The 13,206-nt window shown below is 42.9% G+C and overlaps 1 protein-coding gene across 2 annotated transcripts in view; it reads right to left on the reverse strand.

The window, feature by feature from the left end:
* The window catches only part of LOC140476119 (latent-transforming growth factor beta-binding protein 2-like), a 469,839-nt gene that overhangs the window by 34,778 nt on the left and 421,855 nt on the right, over positions 1 to 13,206 (reverse strand). For both annotated transcript variants that reach the window (XM_072568220.1, XM_072568221.1), the window contains exons 29-30: positions 12,371 to 12,562; positions 1,591 to 1,677 (exon numbers count right to left, since the gene is read on the reverse strand). In XM_072568220.1, coding sequence (XP_072424321.1) covers positions 1,591 to 1,677; positions 12,371 to 12,562 — 279 coding nt within the window. The remainder of the gene's footprint in view (positions 1 to 1,590; positions 1,678 to 12,370; positions 12,563 to 13,206) is intronic.

The raw sequence follows: 13,206 nt of genomic DNA on the forward strand, positions 1-13,206 counted from the left end.
AAGTCTTTTCCCTGGGCTGTGGGAGTCCGGAACTAGAGGGCAGAGTTTAGTATGAGTGGGGAAAGATATAAAAGAGACCTAAGGGCAACTTAGGTCTACGCAGAGGGTGGTACGTATATGGAATGGGCTGCCAGAGGAAGTGGTGGAGGCTGGTACAATTACAGCATTTAAAAGGCATCTGGATGGGTATATGAATAGGAAAGGAATATGAATAGGATTAGGAAAGGTTTGGAGGGATATGGGTCAGGTGCTGGCAGGTGGGACTAGATTGGGTTGGGATATCTGGTTGGCATGGACGGGTTGGACCGAAGGGTTTGTTTCCATGCTGTACATCTCTGTGACTCTATAACTGAAATCCTTCTGCTAAAATTGTTCTCTGAACTGAAACCTGATTCAGAACTGAACTCAAAAGAATTGAGTGACTCCCTGGTTTATTTTCTCTGTATATCATAAATGTTCCATTTTGTGAACTGTTCATTGGTAAATATTAGTTATCCTGCTGGTACTTGAGTGAAGGCACATGAATGTTTTGAAATTAAACATTGACTTACACTGTTCCAAACAAGTTTCTGACCTTCACAGGACTGAAAGCAAAATCAACGTTATCTCTAATTTTAAAAATCCCACATAATAATATGTTATAAACTGCTATCATACTGTTATGACCCAAATGAATTGTAATACAAGACTGAAATTTGGCTGAATCGTTTAGATCTTTTATCTTTACTTTGGTTAATGCTATGATCAGTCACTGATGGTGAGGAGTCTGGAGGCAGAGTTAAAGGTAAGAGTGGGTGGGATGGGGAGAATTTCGGCAGAGCCAGATTCGAAGGCCCTGACAAGGTGTTAATATACATTGACCCAAAGCAGGAAGAGGCACAGGCAAGCCTGTTAATGAGCTCACTTTCTTGCACATCACAGACTGAGCAGTGATAGTTGCCAGGTTGGATGTCTGTTTCCTGCTGTTAGTTAAATCCTAACGATAGTGGGATGAGGCATTTCAGTGACCATTAACTTGCAATGTAAGAGCCTCATCATAGAGTTTTTACTGTGTGAAAGCAGGCCCATTTGGCGAATTGAGTCCACACAGAAGAGCATCCCGCACAGATCAACCTCCTGCCCTATAACCCTACATTTTCCATGGCTAACCCACCTAGCCTGCACATGATGGACAATTTACAACAGCCAATCCACCTGAACTGCATGTCTTTGGATTGTGGGAGGATACTGGAGCACTCAAACAAAACCCACATAGACACAGGGAAAAATGTGCAAACTCCACACCGACAGTCACCCTAGGCTGGAATTGAACCCATATCCCTGGAGCTGTGACGCAGCAGTGCTAGCCACTGAGCCACCATGCCACCCTAAGGCGGGTGAGTTTCTTAACACAACCACTGGTACTGGTAAAATTGCAGCAGGATAGGGGACAATCTGAATAAGCAGCTGCCATGGACCACCCCCAGGGCATTTTACCAACAGAAGTCTTAAACCCCAGGCCAATATCCAACATTCGGACCAATGTATTGCACTTCACAGTAAAGAACAGTTGCTGACAAATCAAACCACATTTTCTATTGTAAGACTCACCTCCATAGCTTTGTGACCCAAAGCTAAAAGAACCGATCTGAAATGGAATAAAGCCTTTTCCATCTGGACAAATTTCATTGTATTCATCTGAATTGAGGCAAAGAGAACAAATGGTTCAAATGCAGTTCTGATTTTTTATAATTCCGGCCTTTGACAACACACACATCACATGGATAATGGTTCAATCAAACACCACAATTGTTTCTGAGGAAGGGCCACTTGACCTGAAACGTTAATTTTGATTTCTCGTCACAGATGCTGCCAGATTTGCTGAGCTTTTCCAGCAATTTCTGTTCTTGTTCTACAATTGCTTCACTGTCCTGTCGACACCTTGAAATGGAATGTTGGGAATTCTGTTTGCTTGCTCTGAATATCCCCTCACAGTAATTCTGTGTGTTGTAACAATGAGCCTAGATCCTTATGGGACATCTGAACATATCTATTGATGGAGTCACTTTCCCTAATGCAGTTGTAGTGTAATTCTTTTGTACCTGATGACCTTAAGAAAACTGATCATTACAAACATAATGGGTCTTTATTCTTTTACTTAGCAATGCTCCATGTCCCTCTCTCTCCCACACACACACACACACACACACACACACAAATCAATGGGGTAAAATTGCAGATTTGAATTTGAATCCCTGCAGCATGGAAACAGGTCCTTCAAGTCCACACTGACCCTCCAAAGAGTTTTCCACTCAAACACATCCCTCTACATTTACCCCTAACCTACACATTCCTGAACAGTATGGGCAATTTAGCATGGCCAATTCATCTAATCTACATATCTTTGGATTGTGGGAGGAAACCAGAGCACCTGGAGGAAACCCACACAGACACAGGCAGAATGTGTAAACTCCACACAGACAGTCACCCAAGGCTAGAATCGAACCGGGGTCCCTGGTGCTGTGAGGCCACAGTGCTAACCACTCAGCCACCATATGTAGCTTTTTATAAATTCCTACTTCTGGCTCCAGGGCGAGATACAAACACACTTGAAACTTGGCTTCACATCCAAAAAGTATTGTCTGACCTTTATTCTGATAAAACTTGAAGTTATCTTGGGGCAGGGATTTACATATTGATCAATTGAAACCTGCATCTCCATTCTAACTGATTAAGGACTGAACAGCCGTCTAGATTTGTTCAATACATTCGCATAAGTTGTATGACCCTTTGATCATTTACTTATAAATTCTGCGTCCCATATATTCTCTCTCACTAGCTGCCCAAGGAATTAACAGTGATCCAAAAGCTTGCAGTTTCAAATAAACCCTGTTGGACCACAACCCAATATCATGGGATTTTTGACTTTGTCTACCCCAATCTAACTCTGGCACCTCCACATCACAATGTCATGTATGTTTACAAAAAGCAGGGGCTCCTGCAGTAAGAGTTGGAACAAAGTGAACAGCTGGAACAACATCTCACCAGGTTCAACCTTCTCCACTGCTGGATTAGTGGTGCTGGAAGAGCACAGTAGTTCAGGCAGCATCCAACCTCGCTGCTCGTTGGATGCTGCCTGAACTGCTGTGCTCTTCCAGCACCACTAATCCAGTATTTGGTTTTCAGCATCTGCAGTCATTGTTTTTACCTTCTCCGCTGCTGTCAGCTATGTATGGATACATACTGGATTAGTGGTGCTGGAAGAGCACAGCAGTTCAGGCAGCATCCAGCGAGCAGCGAAATCAACGTTTCGGGCAAAAGCCCTTCGGCATCTGCAGTCATTGTTTTTACCTATGTATGGATACAATCAAGCCAAGCCTCTAGGAGTCATTAATACAGGGGGTGGTGAGTGATCATAAATAGATCTCATCTTTCTTTTTCTATTATCATTTAGTCCATTTTTCTAATCAACCTGTTCAGAGATGCTATTGCTCACCTCTGGAGCATGTGGGACTTGATCCCAGGCTTCGCAGTCCAGGGATAGGGACACTACCACTACACCACAAGACCTTAATAGGTCTCATCCTAATTACTGCCTCAAATAATTTCCAATAATATCCTCAGTGTGCCAGACATTGTGAGGTAATTTAGAATTTATATATGCAGATATGAAGCAGTACATTTCACTAGCCAGAATAGTTAATTGCCCCAAAATTCTTGGAGCTGGATAGTAAGGTGTATTTTATACCTGAGACCTGGACAATGCACCTCCAGCTTTACTGGGATTTTGCCTTAACTGGAGTAGAAATTAGGGCGGCACGGTGGCACAGTGGCACAGTGGTTAGCACTGCTGCCTCACAGCACCAGAGACCCGGGTTCAATTCCCGCCTCAGGCGACTGACTGTGTGGAGTTTGCACGTTCTCCCCATGTCTGCGTGGGTTTCCTCCGGGTGCTCCGGTTTCCTCCCACACTCCAAAGATGTGCATGCTAAATTGCCCGTAGTGTTAGGTAAGGGGTAGATGTAGGGGTATGGGTGGGTTACGCTTTGGCGGGGCAGTGTGGACTTGTTGGGCTGAAGGGCCTGTTTCCACACTGTAAGTAATCTAATCTAAAGAAATTCTTCCCTTGAGCCCGCTTTGAGCCCTTTTAAAGCAGTTGAACTCACCTCAGTTGCAGACTCCCACAGCTACCTGGATTACACCTTCTTCCACCCTGCCTCCTGCAAAAATGCTATTCCGTATTTCCAATTCCTCCACCTCTGCCGCATTTGCTCCCAGGAGGACCAGTTCCACCACAGAACACACCAGATGGCTTCTTTCTTCAAAGACAGTAATTTCCCCTCCCACATGTTGACGATGCCCTCAGCTTATCTCATCTACTTCTCGCACTTCACCTTCAAGCCCCACCCCTCCAATCGCAGCAAGGACAGAGCCCCCCTGGTCCTCACCTTCCACCCCACCAACCTCCATATACATTGCACCATTTCCACCGCCTACAAACAGACCCCACCACCACAGATATATTTCCCTCCCCACCCCATCCCTCCATAAAGACCATTCCCTCCATGAATACCTCATCAGGTCCACACCTCCCACCAACCCACCCTCCCCTCCTGGTACCTTCTTCTGCCACTCCAGGAATTGCAAAACCTGTGCCCAGACTTCCCCTCTCACCTCCATCCAAGGCCCCAAAGGAGCCTTCCATCAGTTTCACCTGCACATCTACAAATGTTATTTATTGTTATCCGTTGCTCTTGATGTGGTGTCCTCTACATTGGGGAGACAAGACCCCTACTCACAAAGCACTTTCAGAGAATACCTCCGGAACACCCACACCAACAAAGCCCACCGCACCGTGGCCGAACACTTCAACTCCCCTTCCCAATCTGCCAAGGACATGCAGGTCCTGGGCCTCCTCCTTCGCCACTCTCTAACCACCCACGCCTGGAGGAAGAATGCCTCATCCTCTGCCTCAGGACCCTCCAACCCCATGGCATTAATGTAGATTTCACCAGTTTCCTCATTTCCCTTCCCCCCATTTTATCCCAGTTCCAATCTTCCAGCTTAGCACCGCCCTCATGACCTGCCCTACCTGTCAATCTTCATTCCCACCTATCGACTCCATTCTCCCCTGACCTATCACCTTTACCCCCACCTCCATCCACCTGTTGCACTCTTAGCTACCTTCCCCCAAACCCCTCCCATTTATCTCTCCACTCCCGAGGCTCCCAGCATCATTCCTGGTGAAAGGCATTTGCCCGAAATGTCGATTTCCCTGCTCCGTGGATGCTGCCTGACCTGCTGTGCTTTCCAGCATCACACTCCCGACTCACCTCAATTGCAACCTAGTGTTGAGCCCCCTTGAAGGCTCCAAACTTCCACTAGGATTGTAGAACCCCACAGTCTCCAGTTCAAACATCTTTAGTGGGAGCCAGAAATTAAAACAGCTTCAGCCCATGGAGCACTCTGCTTTTTCTGAAGTCTTACTCTGCAGGTGGCATTTGCTGCTATAGAATGTCAGGGCCTGCAGTGTTACTGACTGTTCCACAGGAAGGTCAGCTTGTACAATAGCTGGAACCCCATTAGTGCCTGACCAGATAGTTGCCCCTTGAGGCTTCCAATCTACACTTTACATGGAGCCTCAGGGAGGCAACTATCTGGTTGGGCACTAATGGGATTCCAGCCTATTGTACACTATAGTTCAGGAGAAAAATCTTTTACTAACCATTAATAGGGCATGAGTGTTGCTGGCAAGACTAGCAACTACTTCCCATCCCCAGTAGCCCTTGAGAAGGGATGGGTGGTTAAACATCCTTTTGACTATAACTGAATGGCTATTCGAGCATTTCTGAGGATCATTAAGAGTCTACCACATTGTTGAGTGCCTGGAGTCACATGTAGATCAGACTTTTTAAATTCTTTCATGGAATGTTAGTGTTGTTGGCAAAGCCAGCATTTTTTGCTCATCCATAACTGCCCTTGAAAAGGTAAGGCAGCTTGATTCCATCATAAAAGATATTAATGAACTTATGGGGTTTACAATTAAAGCATGATATTTTATAATATGCCTTTAATGCAATAGAACATTTCAATGCATGCAACAGATGTTATGAAACAAGATACGACACTCTTTGTCATGAGGAGATTTTAGAGCAGGTGACCAAACATTTCCCAAGTGTCGTGTCTAGAGTTTTGTCAGGAAGGAGAGTGAAGCAGTGAGCTAATTTAGGAAGTGATTTCAAGAGGTTAGAGCTCAGGGATTTGAATACATTGTGAAAAGACTGAAATTAGAGAAGCCTGAAACTCATTATATTTTCAAAATTGGCAATGTGTAGGCTTTTATTTCTAATCTAGTAATTGATTCCTGAAATTCTTTGGTTAATGCTTCACAAATCTTTTCACTTTGGTCTTTGAGGTACAACAATTCATCACTATGGATTTATTGGTCTTAACACTTTCTACCAGTAATCTTACTTAAAACAAAAAATAAGTTGGGTTGTTGCCATTTCTTGGTGAATGTTTGGAGGAAGTAAACAGATTATGTTAAATGTCTTTACTCATTTTTGGTTTCGGTACAGTTTGCACCTTGTTCGGTTCTTGTCTCTCATTTCACAGTCATCATTTGTTGGACTTGAAGCTGTGTTTTTCTGCCTGCTTCATCTTTGCTTCTCTACCACTTCCAACCTGTACTTGGATGTTCAGGCCCATGCAGCTTTTTAAAATCTTCCTCCTTGTAGGGTTTGTCAGGCTCATGCTTCCTCGTCATTTTACTTCTCTCTGGTTCAGTCTACACTTTCCAACAACTGTGTAATCATCATCTTACATTCTCAGCAGTATGCCTTTATAAACACTTCATTTGCTCTTCACTGAAATATCATTGAAAACACCCATGCACTTGGTCACTCTGTAACTGCTATCCTCAAAAGAATGGCCCATTTTCCCATTCCTGTGTGTTATCTTCTGTAAGTTACCAGTATCAAGTTGGGATATGCACTCACCCTTGAAACTACCCTGGTTATGGATGAGGAATAGTCACATGTTATGTTTGTCAACTTCGACTGAACCACTTGACAATTCCAATTTATATTTGGTTGACTTAGAAACAACTTTGCTATTTTCACATGTCTTTCTTATCTTTGACTCTCTATTGCACATCTTGTGACTTTTACCTTTTTTTTATCATAGTATAGGTATCCAACCAGCCGTTCTCATTTTATGTCTTTTCATTTACTACGTGGTCATCTTTTCTGACATTGCTAAACTAACTCTCTTCCTGTGCCCCATGTACATTGCATATCTGTGGGTTAAGTCCACATTTCTGATATTTCACAAAAGTGGTTATCTTATTTGATTAGTGATCCAAAGGTCTGACCTAATGATCCATGGCTTCAAATCTCACCAAGGCAGTTGAAGAATCAAACTTAATGAATTAAATTAGTCAGGAATAGAAATCTAGCATTCATAATAACAACAAGAAGGAACCGAATTTCTATCGTGCTTGCAATCCATTTTTTGTTATTCATTCATGGGATGAGGATGTTGCTGGCCTGGTCAACATTTAATGTCCATCCTTAATAGCCCAGAGGACAATTAAGAATCAACCACATTGCTGTGGGTCTGGAGTCACATGTAGGCCAGACCAGGTAAGGATGACAGATTTGCTTCCCTAAAAGGCATTAGTGAACCAGATGGATTTTTCCCACAATCGATTCACGGTCATCATTAGACTCTTCTTCTCAGATTTGTTTTTGCCAAATTCTGGCATCTGCCATGGCAGGATTCAAACCCAGATCTGCTGAACATTACTCAGGTCTCTAGATTAACAGTCTAGTGATAACACTACGAAGCCATTGCTTCCCCTTTATGTCACATGCAATCTCAGCCACCTATCATCTTGCTGTTCGATGACCTACACTGGTTAACAATTTCTCAATTTAAAAATTCTCACTGTGCTCTCCCTTTATAATTGTTTCCAGAATGATGAGTCTCTAAGATATCTGCACTAATCTCCAATTCTGGCCTTATCCCAGAATCCATTAGCACTGAGGCACTATGGCATTGTACCTCTGTTAATTCTTTGAATGAACAATTCAATGAATCGCATGACCACACATTTTTCCTGCTATTTTATTTTCTCTTCAAGTGTTTATGAATGGTCTTTTAAAGGTTTCTACTGAATCTGCTTCTGCTATTCAGTCAGTGGTTATATTCCTGATCACCTTAATTTGCTGTGTTAAAAAAAAATCTCAATTTCCTTTCTGGGCCTTTTTTGCCAATGATTATAAATCTAAGCCCTCCGGTTACCAATTTTCCTGTCAGGGTTAAGTTTCTTCTTACTTACTCTCTCAACACTTATTATTTTAAAGAGCGTTCATAAGTTTGAACGCTGGAGCTGTTTAACTTTGGTGCCGATATACACATTTTTCAGCAAGTGCCACATGTAGCAGGATTTCAGGACAAAACACACCAAGGGTAACGAGATCTCAGTCACAGACAGATATCAAGGTCCAAAACAGGGAGAGAATCTCAAGGAGGTGCACGCATATGAAAGCATTAGGAAGAAAATGCTTTAACTGTATTCTGCTTGATGGTAGGGAACTATTGTGAAATATCAGAAACATGACTTCATCCACAGATAGGAGAAAGTGAGGACTGCAGATGCTGGAGATCAGAGCTGAAAATGTGTTGCTGGAAAAGCGCAGCAGGTCAGGCAGCATCCAAGGAGCAGGAGAATCGACGTTTCGGGCATAAGCCCTTCTTCAGGAATGATTCCTGAAGAAGGGCTCATACCCGAAACGTTGATTCTCCTGCTCCTTGGATGCTGCCTGACCTGCTGCGCTTTTCCAGCAACACATTTTCAGCTCTTCATCCACAGATACGCAATGTACATGGGGCACAGGAAGAGAGTTAGTTTAGCAACATGAAAAAAGATGACCACATGGTAAGTGAAAAGACACAAAATGAGAACGTCTGGTTGGATACCTATACTATGATAAAAAAAATGGTAAAAGTCACGAGATGTGCATAAGAAAGTTAAAGATAAGAAAGACGTGAAAATAGCAAAGATGTTTTTAAGTCAACCAAATATTAATTGGAACAGTCAAGTGGTTCAGAGGTGAAGTTGACAAATGTAATACATGACAATTTCCTCATTTATAACAGGCATGCTACATGGAGCAGTGCAGCAGTCAGCAAAGAAGGTTACCCTGGATCAGTTGGGCTGAGGAGTGGCAGATGGAGTTTAACTTAAATAAACGTGAGGTACTGCATTTTGGAAAGGCAAATCAGGGGGAGGACTTATATAATTAATTGTAAGGTCCTGGGGAGTGTTGCTGAACAAAGAGACCTTGGAGTACATGTTACTTGCTGGTAGACAAGATAGGGAAGAAGTTGTTTGATGTGCTTTCATTTATTGGTCAGAGCATCAAGTCTAATAATTGGGAGGTCATGTTACGGCTATTCAGGACATTGGTTAGGCCACTTCTAGAATATTGTGTGCAATTCTGGTCTCCCTCCTATGGGAAGGATGTTGTGAAACTTGAAAGGGTACAGAAAAAGATGTTGCCAGGGTTGGAGGGTTTGAGCTATAGAGAGAAACTGAATAGGCTGGGGCTGTGTTCTCTGGATTGTCAGAGGCTGAGGAGTGACCTTACAGAAGCTTATAAAATCATGACAGGCGTGGATAAGGTGAATAGACAAGGTCGTTTCTCTGGGGTGGGGAGTCAAGAAGAAGATGTCATAGGTTCAGGGTGAGAGGGGAAAGATGTAAAAGGGACCAAAGGGGTTACATTTTCACGCAGAGAATGGTGAATGTATGGAATGAGCTGCCAGAGGAAGTAGTGGAGGCTGGTACAATTACAAAATCTAAAAGGCATCTGGATATGTATATGATTAGGAAGAGTTAAGAGGGACATGGGTCAAGTGCTGGCAAATGAGACTAGATTAGATTAGGATATCTGGACGGCATGAACAAGTTTGACTGGAGGGTCTGTTTCTGTGCTGTACACCTCTACAAATCTATGACCCCAATTTGATATTGGTAACTTACACCAGATAACACACAAAAATGGGAGTATTACCACATTGCTGTGGGTCTGGAGGCACATATAGGTCAGGCTAGGTACGAATGGCAGTTTTATTCCCTCAAGGTCAATAGTGAACCAAATGGGACTTTTTTCCCGGCAATCATCATTCGTCAGATGACAGGGAATCCTCTGAGCACTCAGTCGCTGGAATTCACTGGGGTCTTCATGTTGAAGCTCTTTTTGTGCAAGATTTTCAAGGCAGATGAGGCAATGTGGATTGGCAGGACTGCACTTCGACATGCTAATAAACATACAAGTGTTGGGTTTGGTACATTTTAAGAGGTATTTTGTTGAAGTGGCCGGGGAAATGATGTGCTTACGAGATTTGGCTGAAGCTCCTCCAGATATTTTTTGATCAACCTGTTCAGAGGTGTCACAACACACCACTGGAGAAGGTGGAACTGGAGCCCGGGCCTTCTGATCGAGAGGTAGGATCACTACCATAATGCCACAAACTGACAGACAAATTAATTAATTGTAACAGGTAACTCACATTAGACAGACACAACTGCAATCTGTCAGAGGACTTCCAATGAGATGGAACTCAACCAAGAATCATACATGCTAAACAGTGAATGTTAGATAAATTTTAAAAGAAATCTCTATTAATTTACTTTGTAACACTGACATTGTAGAGAAAGCATATAAAAAGCATCTATTTTTAGGTGTAATTTGTAGTTAAATTGTACTGAATATGCAATGTGATATTTCAAGAGTGAAAGCAAGAATTTCCTAACCTTGCTTTCTGTCACAACATTTTATTAGCTGTCATCATCCTTCTGCTGTAATATATCTTTCATCTGCTCTAAAATTAATCATTATTTCCAATATTCCAGCATCCAGGAATCATGTTTTTTTATAACATCTGTTAACTGATTATTGATGTAAAAACCCTGGGGACAGTTTTTCATTAATATTTTTGAATATAAAGCTTTATTATAGATTTTGCACGGTTATAGTTAGTTGCTGAACGAAGAAAGTGAAATAAATCTCAGTTCAAAAAATATCGATTAGCTATTTTGGGCTGGAATGTATGAAATTGAATACAATGTTGTTTACAATGTTGACTTTGATCTTAGAGATGTACAGTTTTATGATGAGCCAAAGAATAATAAAGCAGTTTTGTACTGGGCAAAGGAATAATCAATGAATGACTCTTACTTCTATGGTAGAGAGTGGGGAGGGAATGCTCTGGCATCATGGTGCACTGGTCATGTGACAACTAACCAGCTGGATTCAGGAAAGGTCAGCCTATTTAGACAACTGAATGGTACTCCTCGTACATAAGTAACCGCTTTGCTGGATATTTAACTGAAACTATTTACATGGCGGAGTAGATTTCTGCCATGCTTCCAGCAGTGCTGGAAGGGCAGCAGTTCTCAGCAAGTATTCCTCTGGCAGGGAGGAGGGAAGAATTCCTACTGTCAGGCCCAACACTTGCATGTTAATGTCGAGAGTGTGGTGCTGGAAATGCCCAGCAGGTCAGGCAGCATTCGAGGAGCAGGAAAATCGACTTTTGAAAGGCTTTTGTCCTTCAAACTCTGATCTCCAGCATCTGCAGTCCTTACTTTCGCCTACTTGTATGCTAATTACTACATCAAACTATAATCCTACCAATCCATATTGCCTCACCCACCCCGGAAATCTAGTACTGCAAAACCTTCAAACACGAAGACCCCAGAGAATTCCAGCGACCGAGTGCTCAGAGGATTCCCTGTCATCTGACCCATGTCGATTGTCAGGAAAAACCCCATCTGGTTCATTAATGTCCTTAGGGAAGGAAACTGCCATTCTTACCTGGTCTGGCCTACATGTGACTCCAGACCCACAGCAATGTGATTGACTCTGAACTGGCCCCTCTCCGTAATTAGGGATGGGTAATAAATGCTGACCTAGCCAGTGATGCCCTCATCTCATGAATGAATTTGTAAAATGTCACCTCCTGCAAACCTTTCAAATTTGTTTCTTCAGTCTGACAAATCTGTCATGTGCTGGCATGAGACTGCATTGACAACAAAAAAACTGAAAGAACTGCGGATGCTGTAAATTAGAAACAGGAACACAAAACACTGGAAAAGCTCAGCAGGTCTGGCAGCATCTGTGGAGAGAAATCGGAATTAACATTTCGGGTCTCAGTCTGACGAAGAGTCACTCGATCTGAAACGTTCACTCTGGTTTCTCTCCACAGAAGTTGCCAGACCTGTTGAGCTTGTCCAGTAATAGCTGTGTTAGCAGATATTCATTTGACATTTTATATATGTCTCATGATGTTACAGCACAAGCACACATCTTGAGAATGGTTTTACCTGTGTTGATCATGGGACAAGGGTGAACTTCACAGTTATCACCCCAACCGAGTCCAACAGTACAGCAGCATTCTTCCTTTGTGATGTTTCGGGACAGCAAATTATCGCAGAAGTTCTCATCATTCAGATTGTAGTAGCATGCCTTCAAGTCTCCCTTTGCTGGAGCTGGCATCATGGACACTGGTGTCTGTTCTGTTGTATTGGACATGAAAAGATGTGAAATACGATTAATCAGGATTACAGCAAATACTAAATACATTGCTCAAGTTACTTCGTTCTCATTGGCAGAACCCATTTTTGTAGGTTAACTATGAAAGCCATGTCAACTGGCTATGATTCAGATGGTTCATTGTTTATCTTCAAATGTTCACCAAAACAAATCCTATTGCGGCTGTACAGGACATTGGTTAGGCCGCTTTTGGAATCTGCGTCCACCTCTGGTCTCCCTGCTGCAGGAAGGATGTTGTGAAACTTGAAAGGGTTCAAGAAAGATTTACAAGGATGTTGCCAGGGTTGGTGGGTTTGAGCTGCAGGGAGAGGCTGAACAGGCTGGGGCTGTTTCCTCTGGAGCATTGGAGACTGAGTAGGGTGACCTTCTAGAGGTTTATAAAATCATGAGGGGCATGAATAGGGTGAATAGCCAAGGTCTTTTCCTCAGGGTTGGTGAGTCCAAAGCGCATAGATTTAAGGTGAGGGGGAAAGATTTAAAAGGGACCTAAGGTGTAGATTTTTCATGCAGAAAGTGGTGTGTGTATGGAATGAGCTGCTAGAGGAAGTGGTGGAGATTGGTACAATTACAGCGTTTAAAAGGCAGCTGGATGGATATATGAAAAGGA

The sequence above is a fragment of the Chiloscyllium punctatum genome, chromosome 4 (genome assembly GCF_047496795.1).
Source record: "Chiloscyllium punctatum isolate Juve2018m chromosome 4, sChiPun1.3, whole genome shotgun sequence".
Taxonomy (NCBI): Eukaryota; Metazoa; Chordata; class Chondrichthyes; order Orectolobiformes; family Hemiscylliidae; genus Chiloscyllium; species Chiloscyllium punctatum.